Source organism: Gadus macrocephalus, chromosome 22 (assembly GCF_031168955.1).
Source record: "Gadus macrocephalus chromosome 22, ASM3116895v1".
Taxonomy (NCBI): domain Eukaryota; kingdom Metazoa; phylum Chordata; class Actinopteri; order Gadiformes; family Gadidae; genus Gadus; species Gadus macrocephalus.
In genome coordinates this window covers 1,422,268-1,442,999 of record NC_082403.1, presented here as the reverse complement: position 1 = coordinate 1,442,999, position 20,732 = coordinate 1,422,268, and the positions used below count along the sequence as shown (strand labels likewise).

Here is a 20,732-nt window from a genome sequence, read left to right as displayed (position 1 = left end):
AGTCCTAAACCCGGTCCTAGACCCAGTCCTAGACCCAGTCCTAAACCCGGTCCTAGACCCAGTCCTAGACCCGTTCCTACCCTAAACCCGGTCCTACCCTAGACCCGGTCCTACCCTAGACCCGGTCTTACCCTAGACCCGGTCCTACCCTAGACCTGGTCCTATCCTAGACCCGGTCCTACCCTAGACCCGGTCCTACCCTAGACCCGGTCCTACCCTAGACCTGGTCCTATCCTAGACCCGGTCCTAGACCCAGTCCTAGACCCGGTCCTAGACCCAGTCCTAGACCCGGTCCTACCCTAGACCCGGTCCTACCCTAGACCTGGTCCTACCCTAGACCCGGTCCTAGACCCAGTCCTAGACCCAGTCCTACCCTAGACCCAGTCCTAGACCGGTCCTAGACCCAGTCCTATACTAGACCCAGTCCTAGACCCGGTCTAGGGGGTACCGGATCTCCGGTCATAACAATCAGCGCTCTGCAGCATAGGACCGAGGAGAAATGTGGGGAACACGAGGACGAGCATCATCATCCACACCAACCTGTGTGTGCGTGCGCGCTTGCTGGCGGCTTGTGTGTGTGTGAACGTGTATATGTAAGTGCGTGCGTGTGTGTGTGTGTGTGTGCGGGGGGCGACTTCTGCTAGAAGCCGCGCGGCCTAACGAGCGTGCAGTTGATGTAGCGGGTTGTAACTGCGCATGCGTGCGGCCGCGGTACCTTCATGTCGCTGATGAGCGCGTGGAAGAGTCCTCCCAGCGCGCTGCACTCCCGCTCCATCACCTCCGCCATCTTTACTGCACCTCCGCCTTCCCGCTCCGGGCTCTGCGTCCCGCCATCCTTACACCGGAGACTCCGTTAACCGGGGTCCAAGAAACACCGTCAGCTCCTCCGAGGCGGCGCGTGTCAGGGTCTGGATGGAGCCGAGTGGAGAGGCGTGCGCGCGCACCAGGAGGACCACGGACGCGCGCTTGCGTAGTCCCGCCCAAAGCGATAGTGATGGATATGACGTAGACAGACCGACGCCATATTCATCACAAGACAGACTGACGTGACGTCAGTCTGTCCAGTGATGGATATGACGTCAGTCTGTCCAGTGGTAGATATGACGTCGGTCTGACCAGTGATAGATATGACATCAGTCTGTCTAGTAATAGTTATGACGTCGGTCTGTCCAGTGATGGATATGACGTCGGTCAGTCCAGTGATGTCGTTGGTCTGTCCAGTGATGACTACGGTCTGTCCAGTGATGACGTCGGTCTGTCCAGTGACAAAGAGACGGACCGAGGTAGTTTCACCATGACACATCCATCCATACTGAACGTCGCCCTGTCTGCAGGCCTGCTGCGGTTCCTGGAGGCAGACCGTCTCCAGGTCCTCCCCGGTATGAAGCCCCAACGCACCGGGCGCTGCTCCTCTGGCGCCCCCCTGTGGTGCAGCGGCGGATCTGCTCCGCAGTGTCGCGGTTGTAAACATGTGACCTCTTATTTACAGATACATGTGATAGTTGGAGGGTTGTTGTAACAGTTCAGAAACAGTTCAGTAAGAGAGGTAGATATAGAGAGATAGTGCGAGAGAGAGGGAGAGATAATCTGTCTCATTGGGACAGATCTGGAGCTAATATATATAAAGAAATAAACAACACCAAACTCCGTTCTTTACTCATCTATCCTGATTTTAAAGGAAATATTTAATAACATACTGATACAAATAAAACAACTGAACATACGAACGACAGGATTCAGTCTTAGGGCGAGTAGGAGGGGTTTAGGGCGAATGGGAGGGGTTTAGGGTGAGTGGGAGGGGTTAATGGCGAGTGGGAGGGGCTTAGTGGGAGTGGGAGGGGTTAAGGGCGAGTGGGAGGGGTTTAGGGTGAGTGGGAGGGCACGATAGTACAATTCTTGTAAACAAAGAGAGTTAGGTCTGGCATCATCTTTTATTTGTAGAATATATCAGCAGTAGGATGTGGCTTTATTGATAATGTTATTGAAATCGGAGTAGATTAGCATTGACTAGAGATTATCTTTGAGTAGAGAGTTATCTTAAGCTCGAGCTAGTTGAAATGTTACCCTTTGCAACTCTAACGTTTAGGTTTTGACACAAAGACAAGCTTAGTAACAACCTGACATCACCTTCTACAACAGGCTAATACTGTTAGCATAATACTGCCAGCATCACATCTTCGGCTGGGAGAACGAAGGATAGAAAGAACAGGAGGAAGGAGAGAGGGAGGAGGAGAGAGGGAGGAAGGAGAGAGGGAGGAGGAGAGAGGGAGGAGGAGAGAGGGAGGAGGAGAGAGGGAGGAGGTTCTAGCAGTGGAGGTGTTAACAGAGTTTGAGTCCCAGGCAAAGAGAGGAGGAGGATGAGGAGGAGGAGGAGGAGGAGGAGGAGGAGGTGGAGGAGGAGGAGGAAGCAGAGGAGGAGGAGGTGTTAACCCAGTTTGAGTCCCAGGCAGAGGGCCAGTTCGTTCTTCTGGATCTTCCCGTCCTGGTTGAGGTCGCAGTGGCCCAGCAGAGCCGTGCGGAAGTGGTCTAGGTCCGCTCCCCTGAGGCCGGGCTGGGGTCACAGGTCAGAGGTCAGAGGTCACACAACATTATGATCCGTGTCCAGAGTGTTCTGGTGCTATTATAAATTTATCTCATAGCTTCTATTTCGTGCTACGATGCGACTTTATGACAGATACGTTAGCATTGATAGCCCATTGATAAGCTAACATTGATAGCCCATTTTTTCAGATCTACTTCTGGTATAAAGTCAGACCAGACTGGTGACCAACCGTCTCTTGATTCATATTCAGAGCGAGAACCTTTTCAAACTCTATTCAAACATTAGAAGAATCCAATATTTAAAAACAGGGACATTTCACGTTAAAGTAAGCTAAGCTAACATGCTAACGTCAGCGCGTACCTTGACCAGCTCCATCATGTCTCTGACGAACCCGTCAACCTCCGGCCCCTCCAGAGCCCCCGTCCCACTCTACAAATACCCACACACACACACCCACACACACACACACACACACACACACACACACACACACACACACACACACACACACACACACACACACACACACACACACACACACACAGACAAACACACACAAACACACACACAAAGATACACACACACACACACACACACACACACACACACACACACACACACACACACACACACACACACACACAAACACACGCACAAAGAGCATGTTGTGAAGTGTTTTAAGTTGAATTAAATAATTCCAACGGGATGAATCTGAACTCACGACGTCATAGTGAGCAAAGATCTTCTCAAAGTCTCTCATCCGGTCCTCCAATGAACAAGCCTAAAACACAAAGACACCACGGCTCATTTAATTGGCTCATATGTCCAGATGTACTCTACTGTGATTGGCTTATATGGTGGGAGGTCCTCTACTGTGATTGGCTCAGAGGTCTGATTACTTACATCCATTTTGAACTTGAGCAGGAAGTTCTCCTTTAGTGACAGGATTCTAAGAAACACAGAGAATTACAGACAAGGTGAGGACCAGGTGTAGATCAGGTGTAGACCAGGTGAGGACCAGGTATACAGTACACCAGGTGTAGACCAGGTGAGAACTAGGTGAGGACCAGGTGTAGACCAGGTGTAGACCAGGTGAGGACCAGGTGTACACCATGTATACACCAGGTGTAGACCATGTGAGGACCAGGTGTAGACCAGATGAGGACCAGGTATACACCAGGTGTAGACCACTTGAGGACCAGGTGTAGACCAGGTGAGGACCAGGTATACACCAGGTGTAGACCACGTGAGGACCAGGTGTAGACCAGGTGAGGACCAGGTATACACCAGGTGTAGATCACGTGAGGACCAGGTGTAGACCAGGTGAGGACGAGGTGTAGACCAGGTATACAACCAGGTGTAGACCAGGTGAGGACCAGGTGTAGAACAGGTGAGGATCAGGTGTAGACTAGGTATACACCAGGTGAGGACCAGGTGTACACCATGTATACACCAGGTGTAGACCAGGTGAGGACCAGGTGTAGACCAGGTAGACACCAGGTGTAGACCAGGTGAGGACCAGGTGTAAACCAGGTGACATGGTTTGAGTCTCAGGCAGCGAGGGGGAGGAGCTTAGAGGAGGTGTCTGTGTACCTGGCCATGTCGTTAAGATCTAGTCGTCCGTCTCCGTTTGGGTCAAATATCTTTACCTATGAGAGAGAGGACCCATTTAGAACAACACTGATGGACGGGTACCACTCACCAGGCTGTTACCATGGTGATGACAGGGAGGACAGCCTGTTACCATGGTGATGGTGTTGAGTACAGCCTGTTACCATGGTGATGGCGTTGAGTACAGCCTGTTACCATGGTGATGCCAGTGACTACAGCCTGTTACCATGGTGACGGCCTTGAGTACAGCCTGTTACCATGGTGATGATGGTGTACTGCCGGTTACCATGGTGATGCAGGGATGCAGTGTATCCCCAGCGTGCCACCATGGGGGTACATGCGTACTGCCTGTTACCATGGTGTCGAAGGTGTTTTACAACCAGTTGCCCTGGTAACGGTTTGTTACCATGGTGCCGGTGTACTCCTCCAGTTTTCCGGGTGTGACGGAGTGTCTGCGGTGGAGGAGCAGATCTTGAAGGAAGCCCTGAGGGGTCAAACCAAACGTCACCATAACACGAGTACTGCTGGACAGAGCCTCTCAGTAGAATAACATGTTGAGCTTTGTGATGTTAGGGGACAGATGTCGGGGCGAGGGGGAGGGTTAGGCGATAGATGTCACCTTGAGTTGAGCGGCTGATATGAAGCCACTGCTGTCTGCGTCGTAGTTCCTCCAGATCTACACCAACACACAATAAATAAATACTCTCGATCTTCAAATAAAAATCTGATTTTTATTGTGTTGCACATTAGCAGCTATATGATGATATGTTCATTAAATGGACCCTACTCTCATGAACTTAACGCTGTCGTCCAGAGGGGTCTCCCGACGAAACCCAAGCAGGAAGCTCTCCTCTGCAGGAAGCAAGATGGCTGCCAGCTAGAGACGGAGAGAGAGACGGAGAGAGAGAGAGAGAGAGAGAGAGAGAGAGAGAGAGAGAGAGACAGAGAGAGAGAGAGAGACAGAGAGAGAGAGAGAGAGAGAGAGAGAGAGAGAGAGAGAGACAGAGAGAGAGAGAGAGAGAGAGAGAGAGAGAGATTAATTGTAGTAATTGTGAATAAAGAGTCTTTATTTAACCCCACCCTTAGTGAGGGTTTGTCTCCCTGTGTCCCAGCAGCCTCAGACCGGCCTCAGACCGGCCTCAGACCGGCCTCAGACCGGCCTCACCTGGTCCCTCTGGAGGCGGCCCTGCAGGCTCCTCACCCGCCTCTCCTCCTCCCCGGGCTCCTCTCCTCTCTGGAGGGGAACATAGACAGACCCTCAGACAGACAGCCTCCAGACACAGCCTCTACACTCATCCCCCTCAGCCTCTACACTCATCCCCCTCAGCCTCTACACTCATCCCCCTCAGCCTCTACACTCATCCCCCTCAGCCTCTACACTCATCCCCCTCAGCCTCTACACTCATCACCCTCAGCCTCTACACTCATCCCCCTCAGCCTCTACACTCATCACCCTCAGCCTCTATACTCAGCCTCTATACTCAACACCCCTCAGCCTCTATACTCATCACCCTCAGCCTCTATACTCAGCCTCTATACTCATCACCCTCAGCCTCTATACTCAGCCTCTATACTCAACACCCCTCAGCCTCTATACTCAGCCTCTATACTCATCACCGCTCAGCCTCCAGACACAGCCTCTATACTCAACACCCTCAGCCTCTATACTCAGCCTCTATACTCAACACACCTCAGCCTCTATACTCATCACCCCTCAGCCGCCAGACACAGCCTCTATACTCATCACCCCTCAGCCTCTAGACACAGCCTCTATACTCATCACCCTCAGCCTCTATACTCAACACCGCTCAGCCTCTATACTCAGCCTCTATACTCATCAGCCTCTATACTCATCACCCTCAGCCTCTATACTCATCACCCTCAGCCTCTATACTCATCCCCCTCAGCCTCTATACTCATCACCCTCAGCCTCTATACTCAGCCTCTATACTCATCACCCTCAGCCTCTCTACTCATCACCCTCAGCCTCTATACTCATCACCGCTCAGCCTCTATACTCATCACCCTCAGCCTCTATACTCATCACCCTCAGCCTCTATACTCATCACCCTCAGCCTCTATACTCATCACCCTCAGCCTCTATACTCATCCCCCTCAGCCTCTATACTCAACACCCCTCAGCCTCTACACTCAGCCTCTATACTCAACACCCCTCAGCCTCTACACTCAGCCTCTATACTCAACACCCTCTATACTCAGCCTCTATACTCAGCCTCTATACTCATCACCCTCAGCCTCTATACTCATCACCCCTGAGCCTCTAAACCTGGCCTCCAGCTGGGTGTGTTGAGGTGGACTCTACCAGCTGGGTGTGTTGTGGTGGACTCTACCAGCTGGGTGTGTTGTGGTGGACTCTACCAGCTGGGTGTGTTGTGGTGGACTCTACCTGCTGGGTGTGTTGTGGTGGACTCTACCAGCTGGGTGTGTTGTGGTGGACTCTACCAGCTGGGTGTGTTGTGGTGGACTCTACCAGCTGGGTGTGTTGAGGTGGACTCTACCAGCTGGGTGTGTTGTGGTGGACTCTACCTGCTGGGTGTGTTGTGGTGGACTCTACCAGCTGGGTGTGTTGTGGTGGACTCTACCTGCTGGGTGTGTTGTGGTGGACTCTACCTGCCTCTGGCCTCCAGCTGGGTGTGTTGTGGTGGACTCTACCAGCTGGGTGTGTTGTGGTGGACTCTACCAGCTGGGTGTGTTGTGGTGGACTCTACCAGCTGGGTGTGTTGTGGTGGACTCAACCAGCTGGGTGTGTTGTGGTGGACTCTCCCAGCTGGGTGTGTTGTGGTGGACTCTACCTGCTTCCCAGTCGTCTTCCAGGCGTGCTGCAGGAAGCCGTCCAGCTCCGTGTCTTCAATGAAACCTTTATCTAGAGAACAGCGTGAGGTCAGAGACACCTGGCCCCTCTGCATTCAGGACACACACCTCACATCTAGACACTGGCCGGTTGGTGTGTGACCCCCCAACTCCTTGATGTATATATTATCATGTGTATTTATTACAACGTATATGTTTTAATTATAGATCCTACTAACTTATATTTATAATAATATATATGGTTTATAAACAGGGCTTGGTCAGGCAAGGGTGACTGAGGATGAAGCCCAAACTTGTTTGAATCCTTTTATTTTATTTTGATTTTATTTGAATGTTATAAAATCGTCTTCCGTCCGATAACGCATCGAGCCCGTAAAAATAACCTGCTGACGATGATGCGAGGTCCGGGTCCTCTGCTCCTCCGGCAGAAGATCTACCCCATAATACTAGAGACGGAGAGCTGCAATGGTTAAAGTCAAACCGTTTTTAAGTGTTCTACTCACTACTAACAGCTAACTACTAAGTCACCAATGTTTCTGTCGTTTGAGCGGTACACTTTAAAACATGTTCATTGATCAGAATCTGTACTTTGAATGATCAGTTGCCAGAGTTTATGATAACGGTTCCGCAGCGTAAGGTAGTAAACGTAGTGAATAGTAAACATGCTGAATAGCGATAGAGAAGGTAGTGAACTAGTGAACTAGTGAAGGTAGTGAATAGTGAAGGTGGAGAACTAGTGAATAGTGCAAGTAGTGAACTAGTGAAGGTAGTGAATAGTGAACGAGTAAAGGTAGTGAACTAGTGAGGTAGTGAATAGTGAAGGTAGTGAATTAGTGAAGGTGGTGAACTAGTGAGGTAGTGAATAGTGAAGGTAGTGAACTAGTGAGGTAGTGAATAGTGAAGGTAGTGAATTAGTGAAGGTGGTGAACTAGTGAGGTAGTGAATAGTGAAGGTAGTGAACTAGTGAGGTAGTGAATAGTGAAGGTAGTGAATTAGTGAAGGTGGTGAACTAGTGAGGTAGTGAATAGTGAAGGTAGTGAACTAGTGAGGTAGTGAACTAGTGAGGTAGTGAATAGTGAAGGTAGTGAACGTACCTTCAGGGTCAAAGTGCTGCCAGGTTTGTAGAAACACGGTAGCGTCCAAACCGTCCATGGAACCAGCTGATCACAACCCTTAAACTACTAACTAATGGAACAGGTAATAGAATAGCTCTAAAACTACCAACTAGACTACTAACCAACAGTAATGCTAACAGTAGAACCCTTTAACTACTAACTAAACTACTAACCAATGGAACAGCTGAGAGTAGAACCCTCAAACTACTAACTAAACTACTAACTAATGGAACAGGTAATAGAATAGCTCTAAAACTACCAACTAAACTACTAACCAACAGTAATGCTAACAGTAGAACCCTTAAAACTACTAACAGCTGAGAGTAGAACCCTAAAACTTCTAACTAATAGGACAGCTTAAAGTCGAACCCTTTAACTACTAACTAAACTACTAACCAATGGAACAGCTGAGAGTAGAACCCTTAAACTACTAACTTATATTATAGCCAATAGAATAGCTCTAAAACTAATAATAGCACAGCCAATAGTATCGTTCTACAGCTACTAACACTTCTCAAACCTGCACGGATGCAACGGCTTCTAAATTAAATCTAAAAACGGCCAGACTACGACCGATTAAAACCAAGCGCTACCGTCGACACTCAAGGTCTCCACAGAAGAGCTTCACCAGCCTGGTCGGAAAACACCACAAGGGAATATATAGGGGATAGGGGGGGGAGAGAGGGAGGAGAGTGGGGAGGGAGAGAGGGAGAGGAGACAGGGAGCAGGGAGAGGAGACAGGGAGGGAGGTAGAGGAGACAGGGAGCAGGGAGAGGGAGGAGGGAGGGAGGGAGGGAGGGAGAGGGAGAGGAGAGAGAGGAGACAGGGAGGGAGGTAGAGGAGACAGGGAGCAGGGAGAGGGAGGAGGGAGGGAGAGAGGGAGAGGAGACAGGGAGCAGGGAGGGAGGGAGAGAGAGGAGACAGGGAGCAGGGAGAGGGAGGAGGGAGGGAGAGAGGGAGAGGAGACAGGGAGCAGGGAGGGAGGGAGAGAGAGGAGACAGGGAGCAGGGAGAGGGAGGAGGGAGGGAGGGAGGGAGGGAGAGAGAGAGAGAGAGAGAGAGAGAGCGAGAGTGAGAGAGAGCGAGAGTGAGAGAGAGAGGAATAAAAATGAAATGAGTCAGTATCAATCAAGACTTTAATATCCAGAAATATTTCACAACTTTAGATTTGACGTACATCTTCGTATACATAGATAGGAAGGGTTTCCCACAATAGAACAGGATTTATTTCAACCAAATAAAAAATAAAACACATATATAATTTCCCAGTAAAATTAAAACCATCACCATTATATTCATATATAAAAAAAGACAGTAAAGATCGAACATCTTATCTGATTCATGAATCTGTAATGAAGTTAGGAGGCATTATTATTATTATTATGATCCTATATGGGGTCTGGACCGGTCTGGTCCAGTGGACTGAGGGAGGACCGGGGAGGACAGACCCCTGGGGCCTCAGACCGAGGGTTCTTCATCATCAGGGGAGTCTTCATCACCCTCCTCTGCTCTCTGATCCTTTCCTGGTTCTGACCCAGAAGAACCCCTCCCTAAGGGGGAGGAGGGGGGGGGGGGAAGAGAGAGAGAGAGAGAGAGAGAGAGAGAGAGAGAGAGAGAGAGAGAGAGAGAGAGAGAGAGAGAGAGAATGTTTTGTTTTGTTATTCATTTCAACGTTCTTTCATTCATTTAAAGCCTCTGCTGTACACTCATGTGATTGGTCAGACCCCGTCGCCTAGCAACACCCCTAGAGAGACACGCCTCTGAACCCTGTGTCTCTGTGCCTCACACATCACGGACCAGTGGAGGAGGAGGAGGAGGAGGAGGAGGAGGAGGCGGAGTCCTGCCGTCGGACAGGACAGCACCAATTAGCTCCTGACGCCGCGCCGCACGCTAATTGCTAGGCAGCGACGGCTGCACGACTCGCAGGGACACTTTGAGCGTTGTTGCCGTGGCAATGGCGGAGGCGAATGACGTGTGGTCATTATCCCCCGCGTCAGCTGCCTGATTATGGGATGGATCTCTGAGGGCCTTCAGAACATCAGGGCCTCCGCCTCCCAGAGGCTGCTCCGCTAGCCTAGCGTCGTTTTAGCCTAGCGCCGGAGAGAGAGAGATATGAAAGCCTAGCGCCGGGTTAGCCTAGCGCCGGAGAGAGAGAGATATGAAAGCCTAGCGCCGTTTTAGCCTAGCGCCGGAGAGAGAGAGATATGAAAGCCTAGCGCCGGGTTAGCCTAGCGCCGGAGAGAGAGAGATATGAAAGCCTAGCGCCGGGTTAGCCTAGCGCCGGAGAGAGAGAGATATGAAAGCCTAGCGCCGGGTTAGCGTAGCGCGGGGTTAGCCTGGTGCGGGGTTAGCCTAGCGCCGTGTTAGCCTAGCACGGGATTAGCATAGAGCTGGGTTAGCCTGGTGCGGGGTTAGCCTAGCGCTGGGTTAGCCTAGTGCTTGGTTAGCCTAGTTCTGGGTTAGCCTAGCGCTGGGTTAGACTAGTACTGGATTAGCCTAGTGCTGGGTTAGCCTAGCGCTGGGTTAGACTAGTACTGGATTAGCCTAGTGCTAGGTTAGCCTAGCTCTGAGTTAGCCGAGTCCTGGGTTAGCCTAGCAATGAGTTAGCCTAGTGCTGTGTTAGCCTAGCAATGAGTTAGCCTAGTGCTGCGTTAGCCTAGCAATGAGTTAGCCTAGTGCTCGGTTAGCCCACAGTTAGCCCTAGATTAATTCAAGCTAGTGCTAAGCAGTGTACTTACGGTCAGAAGGAGATTCCGCCCCCTTGAGGTCGCTGGCCTCCTCCGTCTCCGGCTCGGAGGGCGCCCTCCTCAGGCGGGGGGCAGGAAGTGGGGCAGGAAGTGGAGCAGGAAGTGGGGCAGGAAGGGGAGAAGGAAGTGGAGCAGTCTCTTCTGAGAGAGGACACAACACAGAGGTCATTTTGTTGACCATTAGAGTCATCGTATCATATTATGGTCATCTTATCATTACCATATTATGGTCATCTTATCATTACCATATTATGGTCATCTTATCATTACCATATTATGGTCATCTAATCATTACCATATTATGGTCATCTTATCATTATCATATTATGGTCATCGTATCATATTATGGTCATCTTATCATTACCATATTATGGTCATCTTATCATTACCATATTATGGTCATTTTATCATTACCATATTATGGTCATCTTATCATTACCATATTATGGTCATTTTATCATTACCATATTATGGTCATCTTATCATTATCATATTATGGTCATCTTATCATTTCCAATGCCTTACTTTTCATTTTTGATTATTAGTTTACTGGTGTGGAGGGGGAGGTGCTGCCTCCTACTGGTTCTACTGGTCCTACTGGTTCTACTGGTTCTACTAGTCCTACTGGTCCTAATGGTTCTACTGGTCCTACTGGTCCTAATGGTTCTACTGGTCCTACTGGTTCTACTGGTCCTAATGGTTCTACTGGTCCTACTGGTTCTACCTGGTCCTACTGGTTCTACTGGTCCTACTGGTTATACTGGTCCTACTGGTCCTAATGGTTCTACTGGTCCTACTGGTTCTACCCGGTCCTACTGGTTCTACTGGCCCTAATGGTTCTACTGGTCCTACTGGTCCTAATGGTTCTACTGGTCCTACTGGTTCTACCCGGTACTTCTGGTCCTACCTGGTCCTACTGGTCCTACTGGTTCTACTGGTCCTACTGGTCCGGTGGTGCTGCCGGGTCGGGAGGCGGGGCCAGGGGGGCCGGTCCCGGAGGTCCGGGGACCCAGGGGCTGTTTGGGGGGTCTGGGTTTACAGCGGGGGGCCGGGTCTGGAGGCGGACCGCCGGAAGGGTCCAGGAGAGGAGGATCTGCTGGAGAGAGACCCCCAGACCATCAGAGACCCCCAGACCATCAGAGACCCCCAGAGACCCCCAGACCCCCAGAGACCCCCAGAGACCCCCAGACCATCAGAGACCCCCAGACCCCCAGAGACCCCCAGACCCCCAGAGACCCCCAGACCATCAGAGACCCCCAGACCATCAGAGACCCCCAGACCCCCAGAGACCCCCAGACCATCAGAGACCCCCAGACCATCAGAGACCCCCAGACCATCAGAGACCCCCAGAGACCCCCAGACCATCAGAGACCCCCAGAGACCCCCAGAGCCTCAGAGACCCTCAGAGACCCCCAGACCATCAGAGACCCCCAGACCATCAGAGACCCCCAGACCATCAGAGACCCCCAGAGACCCCCAGACCATCAGAGACCCCCAGACCATCAGAGACCCCCAGAGACCCCCAGACCCTCAGAGACCCCCAGAGACCCCCAGACCCCCAGAGACCCTCAGAGACCCCCAGACCCCCAGAGACCCCCAGACCATCAGAGACCCTCAGAGACCCCCAGAGACCCCCAGAGCCTCAGAGACCCTCAGAGACCCCCAGAGACCCCCAGACCATCAGAGACCCCCAGAGACCCCCAGACCATCAGAGACCCCCAGAGCCTCAGAGACCCTCAGACCATCAGAGACCCCCAGACCATCAGAGACCCCCAGACCATCAGAGACCCCCAGACCATCAGAGACCCTCAGAGACCCCCAGAGACCCCCAGAGCCTCAGAGACCCTCAGAGACCATCAGAGACCCTCAGAGACCCCCAGACCATCAGAGACCCCCAGAGCCTCAGAGACCCTCAGAGACCCCCAGAGACCCCCAGACCATCAGAGACCCCCAGAGCCTCAGAGACCCTCAGAGACCCCCAGAGACCCCCAGACCATCAGAGACCCCCAGAGCCTCAGAGACCCTCAGAGACCCCCAGAGCCTCAGAGACCCTCAGAGACCCTCAGAGACCCCCAGAGCCTCAGAGACCCTCAGAGACCCTCAGAGACCCCCAGAGACCCCCAGAGCCTCAGAGACCCCCAGACCATCAGAGACCCCCAGACCATCAGAGACCCCCAGAGACCCCCAGACCATCAGAGACCCCCAGAGCCTCAGAGACCCTCAGAGACCCCCAGAGACCCCCAGACCATCAGAGACCCCCAGAGCCTCAGAGACCCTCAGAGACCCCCAGAGACCCCCAGACCATCAGAGACCCCCAGAGCCTCAGAGACCCCCAGACCATCAGAGACCCCCAGAGACCCTCAGAGACCCCCAGACCATCAGAGACCCTCAGAGACCCTCAGAGACCCCCAGAGACCCCCAGACCATCAGAGACCCCCAGAGCCTCAGAGACCCTCAGAGACCCCCAGAGACCCTCAGACCATCAGAGACCCCCAGAGCCTCAGAGACCCCCAGAGACCCTCAGACCATCAGAGACCCCCAGAGCCTCAGAGACCCCCAGACCATCAGAGACCCCCAGACCATCAGAGACCCCCAGACCATCAGAGACCCCCAGACCATCAGAGACCCTCAGAGACCCCCAGACCATCAGAGACCCTCAGAGACCCTCAGAGACCCCCAGACCATCAGAGACCCCCAGAGCCTCAGAGACCCTCAGAGACCCCCAGAGACCCCCAGACCATCAGAGACCCCCAGACCATCAGAGACCCCCAGACCATCAGAGACCCACAGAGACCCCCAGAGCCTCAGAGACCCCCAGAGACCCCCAGACCATCAGAGACCCTCAGAGACCCTCAGACCCTCAGAGACCCCCAGACCCTCAGAGACCCTCAGAGACCATCAGAGACAGAACAAATGAAGAGACTATGAGAAAGGAATGGAAGACAGCTCACCTGCAGGAGCATCCAGAGAGGAGGGAGGAGCTGACTGGAGACAGACAGACAGACAGACAGACAGACAGACAGACAGACAGACAGACAGACAGACAGACAGACAGACAGACAGACAGACAGACAGACAGACAGACAGACAGACAGACAGACAGACAGACAGACAGACAGACAGACAGACAGACAGACAGACAGACAGTGTTAGGTTCAATTAACAATGATTTTTGATAGTAGACCCTCTTATCTCTGAGGAGTGTTTCAGCCCCTCTGGGTTCTGGTCGCTCTTGGTTCTAGCCCCTCTTGGTTCCGTCCCCTCTTGGTTCTAGTCCCTCTGGGTTCTAGCCCCTCTGGGTTCTAGTCCCTCTGGGTTCTAGTCCCTCTGTGTTCTAACCCCTCTTGGTTCCGTCCCCTCTTGGTTCTAGTCCCTCTGGGTTCTAGCCCCTCTGGGTTCTAGTCCCTCTGGGTTCTAGTCCCTCTGTGTTCTAGCCCCTCTTGGTTCTAGCCCCTCTGGGTTCTAGTCCCTCTGGGTTCTAGTCCCTCTGGGTTCTAGTCCCTCTGGGTTCTAGTCCCTCTTGGTTCTAGTCCCTCTTGGTTCTGGCCCCTCTGGGTTCTAGTCCCTATGGGTTCTAGTCCCTCTGGGTTCTAGCCCCTCTGGGTTCTAGCCCCTCTGGGTTCTAGCCCCTCTTGGTTATAGTCCCTCTGGGTTCTAGTCCCTCTTGGTTCTAGACCCTCTGTGTTCTAGCCCCTCTTGGTTCTAGCCCATCTGGGTTCTAGTCCCTCTGGGTTCTAGCCCCTCTTGGTTCTAGTCCCTCTTGGTTCTAGCCCCTCTTGGTTCTAGTCCCTCTTGGTTCTAGTCCCTCTTGGCTCTAGCCCCTCTAGGCTCTAGCCCCTCTTGGTTCTGGCCCCTCTTGGTTCTAGCCCCTCTTGATTCTAGTCCCTCTGGGTTCTAGTCCCTCTTGGTTCTAGCCCCTCTTGGTTCTAGCCCCTCTTGGTTCTAGCCCCTCTTGGTTCTAGCCCCTCTTGATTCTAGTCCCTCTGGGTTCTAGTCCCTCTGGGTTCTAGTCCCTCTGGGTTCTGACCTTGTGTGCCGCTGCCTTCCTCTCCTGGACCGCCTTCATCTCGGCCAGCAGGTCTAGACCCAGAACCCGGACCCCCAAGGGGTGCGGGGCAGGAGGGGGGCCCTGCTCCTGCTGCTCCTCCTGCTGCTCCTCCTGCTGCCCCGGGGGGGGCCCGGGGGGGGGGCTCTTGGGGGAGGGGGTCTCGGACTCAGCAGGAGGGTCGTTGGGTCGAAACACGCCGCCCGCCTCCTCCACTGTTACCATGACGACAGCGGTGGGGGAAGGAGGGGCGACGGAGGAGGTGGAGGAGGAGGTGGAGGAGCGGGAGCCGCGAGGCTGGAGGAGCTGCCTCAGGCCGCCCCTCCCTGACCCTCCTCGCTTCCTGTCTGCCACTTCCTGTGTGGAGCCGGAGGAACCAGGAGAGCTCCGCCTACAACGACATCATCATGTGATGTGTGCGTGTGCGTGCACACGTTTGTGTGTGCGTGTGTGTGCGTGTGTCAGGGCATGTGTGTGTACATGTTTGTGTGTGCGAATGTGTACGTACCTGCAGGCGTGTGTGTGTGTGTGTGCATGCATCTGCACGCGCGCGCGTGCGCGTGTGTGTGCATGTGCGCGTGTGTGTGCATGCATGTGCGCGTGTTCGTGTGCGTCAGGGATGGAAATTAACTTTTTTGCCCACCAGCCACTGTGGCAGGTAGATTTAAAAATCTACCAGGCACTCATCTTTTTTACCAGCCACTTTTTATACGCCATATATATTTTTAATATATGCGTACATTTTAAACAATATAATAGTAACAATAGATAAGAAAAGTGTTTTTCATCCGCATCTTTTTTTCCATCAGAAGTGATTTTTACTGTAAGTAGGTACTACCAAGGAACTGAGTTGAAAACGTTACACTCTTACTGCATATGATAAACAATACACAGGTATCTACCATGTTAAGTCATGTTTACTTCAAAGGTGTTACGATGACAAGTTTGGGGATAATTCATCCATACAAAGTATTTTCAATAAAAAAACAAATTGACATATTAACAATAAAACAACATGCATGGCTACACCATCATAAGTCAATTTGTTTTTTTATATTTACATGTGACTGCATACAAATGTGTCCACAGACATGGTAACTAACATATGATAGTAAGCATTATTGGCCCTTAACACTAATATTCAGAAAAAACACTGCCTCAAAAGGCTATTGGCTTAAGCAATACAAGTTGAGGCATATGCTTGAACTTTATACCCTGAACTTTTAAACGTTGCAAACGTGCAAAAACATAATTATATATTTATGTGGCATTCAGTCCAATGATGAAAATATATCTGTGGCATTCAGTCCAATGCTGAAAATATATCTGTGTCATTAGGCCAATGCAGTGGTAAAGTGTGTAAAGTATGACCAAGTGTTTCTTTCTGTTCAATAGTCTAGATAGAACTTTATCAATCCCCTGTAGGAGAAATTTGTTAATAAAACAATAATGGTAAAAAAAATAAGGAATCTCCCACTTCCGGCTTCCATGAAAGAGAACCAAACTAATACACACAATAGCGTTGATGCAAATCTAGCATTAAAGGTTAATTTAAGGAAGTTCTCTCCAGTCACGCTGAAAGTAGTTCGCTAGTAGTAGCGCTTTAATTTGCAGTGTCAGAGGATTCTGAGAAATCTGAATGCTGACAAAATTCTCAGAATTCTGACACTGCAAATTATTTGCACGCTACGACTAGTGAACTGCTTTTAAAAAAAACTCGCCACCGCGACCAGGCGACAAATGACTGGTGAGAACCTTCTTAAATTAACCTTTAATGCTCGATTTAATTATCAGAATTCAGATTTTATCCAAGTATTCTGACTTTATTATCAGAATGCTGAATTTTATCTCACAATTCAGAGTTTATTAGCCTATTCGATTTCTGAATTAAAATTCTTGTGATGAATAATCTACATTTGTACAGTCGATGTGCAGCACTTTAATTCCCGTCAACTTTGTTTTCTAACACCAGCACTTCCACAACTATGCCCATGTTCCTGACTGCTATATACAAAACCATTTATAGCGCATCTATTTTTCGGCTGGGTAGCGATAGTTGCCCTAAATGCAGATTTATTGTGGGCTCTGATTCTGAATGAATGCCGCTGCTGAACTGTGTGAATAAATAAAGGGAACTGAAATCTAAAGAAGACACGTGGTTTTGATGTACCGTGAATTCCAGCTGAAAGTGGAACATTGCTGCCATCAGGAGAAATTAATGTAGCCTAGGCATATTGTAAGTAGCTTTCAATTCCTTGTTTTTTTGTTGATCATATCCATTTGGTATGACAATAGAAACTGAATATTTCTTCATGTTGAGAACCGCTCTAGATTCCCCCCCCCCCACACAGATTTTGTCCTGTAGAAACCTATGGTGGAAACCGATACGCCCTCTCAACCACTAAATGTTTGAGTCACTTCTATGGAAGTAAATCTGTGCCATCGGATTTTGAAAATAAAAAGCCATTGAACTCTAAGCACTGAATATTAATGCATTGAAATAACGTATTTGGATTTGAATTGAACTCCTATTCAGCTTTATTTTTCAATGTTAAAAATTCTAAATCAAAGATTCAACGTCAAAAACTTCAACGTGGGGACGTTGATTACGTTGAAATTCAAATCCAGATACGTTATTTCAATGCATAAATATTCAGTGCTTAGAATTCAATGGCTTTTTATTTTCAAAATCCGATGGCACAGATTGACTTCCATACACTTCTCCTTCGTCATGCTTAACTGCTCATACCTCTCTCTCGTTGGTTACTCAAATCTTACCATGGACACTTCCAGAACCCCTCTCAAATTTCAGCCAGCCAGACAATTCACGTCACAGTCACGTCTGTTAATTTATGAATGGAATTCTGAACGTGTCCCGCCTCCGAAATAGCCTGGCCCTGCTGCCTTGTGCGCGATTTCATTTCTCGCTGCGAGGCAGCCTGGATTCCATGGATCAGATTTTCCCCTGAGATGGGGAACCATTCACCGAACGGGGAGGGACGGCAAGACGATGACGACGTCTATGCGACGCACCCATCGTCTTCTTCCGAATTGCGTGTGTCTCACGCCGAATGCGTGAGACAGTCGCAGTTCAGCAAGAGAGGCGTAGAAGAAGAAGGGGGCCGGATGTTGACAGTAACGGTTGTGGAACTGTGCAGCGCCGTATGACGAATGTATTGAATATGCAAATTTGATCGGACCTGACTGGAAAGTATTACCCGACACAGTGGCGGGTGAAGTGACATTCACCCGCCACCATACAAATCCAGCCGCAAATGGCGTGTGGCGGGTGTTCATTTCCATCCCTGGTGTGCGTGCGTGCGTGTGCGCGCGCGTGTGTGTGTGCGTGCGTGCGTTTGGGTGTGCGTTCTACCTGAGGCTGAGTGTGTTGACGGTCCGCTGGTAGAACGCGTCAAGGCCGTGGTCCAGTTTACCAGGAAGCTCCGCCCCCTCGGGGCCCGGGGAGCTGGGCGGGGGCCGCTGGAGGGCCCCCACACACACACACACACACACACACACACACACACACACACACACACACACACACACACACAGACACAGACACAGACACAGACAGGATTAGATAAACATCCTGTTAATGTGCATTGAGGAAGTGGGACAGGAAGTGGGACAGGAAGTGGGACAGGAAGTGGGACAGGAAGTGGTTCAGGGTGCTACCCACGCGGGCGCGGCTGGGTTTGGTCCTGCTGGGCGGTTTGGGGCGGAGCTTGGTGTGGTGCTCCAGCCTCCTCTCGGCGCTGGGCAGGGTCAGAGTGCGGAGGGGCGGGGCCAGGCAGCCGGGGGGGCTCAGCTGGGCCGGGGGAGGGGGGGCGGGCAGGTCGCCGAGGAAACGGGAGTCTCTGAGCGGCTTGGCAGGAGGGGGGGGCGGGAGGTCCTCCTCGTGGATCGGCACCTCCTCCAACGCCTTGTCCAGGTCAAACTCCATCTCTGTGTCGAGACACACTGATCAATATTGTTGCCTTTCTTCTTGAAGAAAGTAGTCCAATCCTTGGTCGCTTATAACTCGCTTTATTTGTTAAAGTAGGCATATTTCGGTATGGTAAATATGAAGCCTAAGGGAGGGAATGGTATCTAACGCGTATTGAAAATAATATCGTGATAATATCGAGTCTCTCTGCCGGGCTTCCTGTTGATTCTGGCCTCTCAATCTGAATTCCGCGCTTTGATCGTCAAGTGGGCGTGGCCTATGTGAAGTGGGCGTGACCGGTGTGACGTAATGGCTCTGCCCTCCTCACCTGTCTAAAGGTGCTGCCATCTGTGGCTGGAGTAGTTATTGCAGCTTGTGTGTTCGATCCTGCTTCCTAGTGGCTATGTGAGGGTAATGCAGCTTGTGTGTTCGATCCTGCTGCCTAGTGGCTATATGTGGGGGCAGCTTATGTGCTTAAAATACGTAACAATATGATGTCCAGCTCTACACTGATCAATATGATGTCCAGCTCTACACTGATCAATATGATGTACAGCTCTACACTGATCAATATGATGTCCAGCTCTATACCGATCAATATGATGTACAGCTCTACACTGATCAATATGATGTACAGCTCTACACTGATCAATATGATGTACAGCTCTACACTGATCAATATGATGTACAGCTCTACACTGATCAATATGATGTACAGCTCTAAACTGATCAATATGATGTCCAGCTCTATACTGATCAATATGATGTACAGCTCTACACTGATCAATATGATGTACAGCTCTACACTGATCAATATGATGTACAGCTCTACACTGATCAATATGATGTACAGCTCTATACTGATCAATATGATGTACAGCTCTACACTGATCAATATGATGTCCAGCTCTATACTGATCAATATGATGCCCAGCTCTATAATACACTGATCAATATGATGTCCAGCTCTATACTGATCAATATGATGTACAGCTCTATACTGATCAATATGATGTACAGCTCTATACTGATCAATATGATGTACAGCTCTACACTGATCAATATGATGCCCAGCTCTATAATATACTGATCAATATGATGTACAGCTCTATAATATAATGATCAATAAGATGTCCAGCTCTATAATATACTGATCAATATGATCCCCAGCTCTATAATATACTGATCAATATGATGCCCAGCTCTATAATATACTGATCAATATGATGCCCAGCTCTATAATATACTGATCAATATGATGCCCAGCTCTATAATATACTCTATGATCAATAGGTTCATAGGGTGTACTCTGATCATTGGAAGGCTAGCTAGCAGGCTGACGTAGCTAGCTGTGTGAAGACCTTTGACCTGTGACCTTTGACCTTTGACCTGTGACCTGTGACCTTTGACCTGTGACCTGTGACTCACCGAAGGCCACAGAGACGGGACGCAGCATGCGGACCAGAATACTCTTCCTCTTGGAGCGCGGGTTCGTCTGCAGAGACAACAACAAGCACTGCTAGAGTAGTACTACTGATAGTAATACCACTGCTAGAACTAGTACTACTACGGCTGCTACTTCTAGTAGTACTGCTAGTACTAGTACTACTCCTGCTACTCCTACTAGTACTACTGCTAGTACTAGTACTACTGGTAATACTCCTCCTCTTGGAGCGCGGGTTCATCTGCAGTGACAACGAGTACTGCTTCTACTACTAGTATTACTACTGATAGTATTAGTACTAGTACTACTAATAATAATGCTGCTACTACTACTACTACTTAATCTCCATGAACAGAATGCTCATCCTCTGGTGTTGGTGTACTAATACTACTAGTGCTACTGTAGTTTTAGTGTATTAATACTATACATAGTGTACTAATACTACTAGTGCTACTGTAGTTTTAGTGTA

At 50.3% G+C, this 20,732-nt stretch overlaps 2 protein-coding genes across 4 annotated transcripts in view; both read right to left on the bottom strand.

Annotated features, from left to right (window-relative positions):
* Positions 1 to 1,649: 1,649 nt before the first annotated feature.
* On the bottom strand, positions 1,650 to 8,719 carry LOC132451433 (secretagogin-like). 2 transcript variants are annotated; one of them, XM_060044004.1, is made up of 12 exons: positions 8,490 to 8,719; positions 8,080 to 8,407; positions 6,967 to 7,037; positions 5,319 to 5,387; positions 4,941 to 5,030; positions 4,773 to 4,829; positions 4,560 to 4,637; positions 4,136 to 4,191; positions 3,446 to 3,491; positions 3,264 to 3,323; positions 2,903 to 2,971; positions 1,650 to 2,551 (listed from the first exon to the last, which is right to left on the bottom strand). In XM_060044004.1, exons 2-12 carry the CDS (start codon positions 8,135 to 8,137, stop codon positions 2,426 to 2,428), a joined length of 780 nt encoding a protein of 259 aa, XP_059899987.1. In that variant the 5' UTR covers positions 8,138 to 8,407; positions 8,490 to 8,719; the 3' UTR covers positions 1,650 to 2,425. The 2 variants fall into 2 exon arrangements, with proteins under 2 accessions (XP_059899987.1, XP_059899986.1); XM_060044003.1 differs by having other exon boundaries at positions 8,080 to 8,719.
* Positions 8,720 to 9,221: 502 nt separating this feature from the next.
* Positions 9,222 to 20,732, bottom strand: part of LOC132451367 (F-actin-uncapping protein LRRC16A-like) — a 28,677-nt gene continuing 17,166 nt past the window's right edge. The window contains exons 24-31 of one of the 2 annotated variants that reach the window (XM_060043814.1): positions 20,248 to 20,314; positions 18,574 to 18,839; positions 18,265 to 18,371; positions 14,874 to 15,282; positions 13,798 to 13,831; positions 11,754 to 11,942; positions 10,838 to 10,987; positions 9,222 to 9,649 (exon numbers count right to left, since the gene is read on the bottom strand). In XM_060043814.1, the coding sequence (XP_059899797.1) occupies positions 9,558 to 9,649; positions 10,838 to 10,987; positions 11,754 to 11,942; positions 13,798 to 13,831; positions 14,874 to 15,282; positions 18,265 to 18,371; positions 18,574 to 18,839; positions 20,248 to 20,314 (1,314 nt within the window). In that variant the 3' untranslated portion in view covers positions 9,222 to 9,557. The remainder of the gene's footprint in view (positions 9,650 to 10,837; positions 10,988 to 11,753; positions 11,943 to 13,797; positions 13,832 to 14,873; positions 15,283 to 18,264; positions 18,372 to 18,573; positions 18,840 to 20,247; positions 20,315 to 20,732) is intronic. The other variant, XM_060043815.1, reaches the window with a different exon arrangement.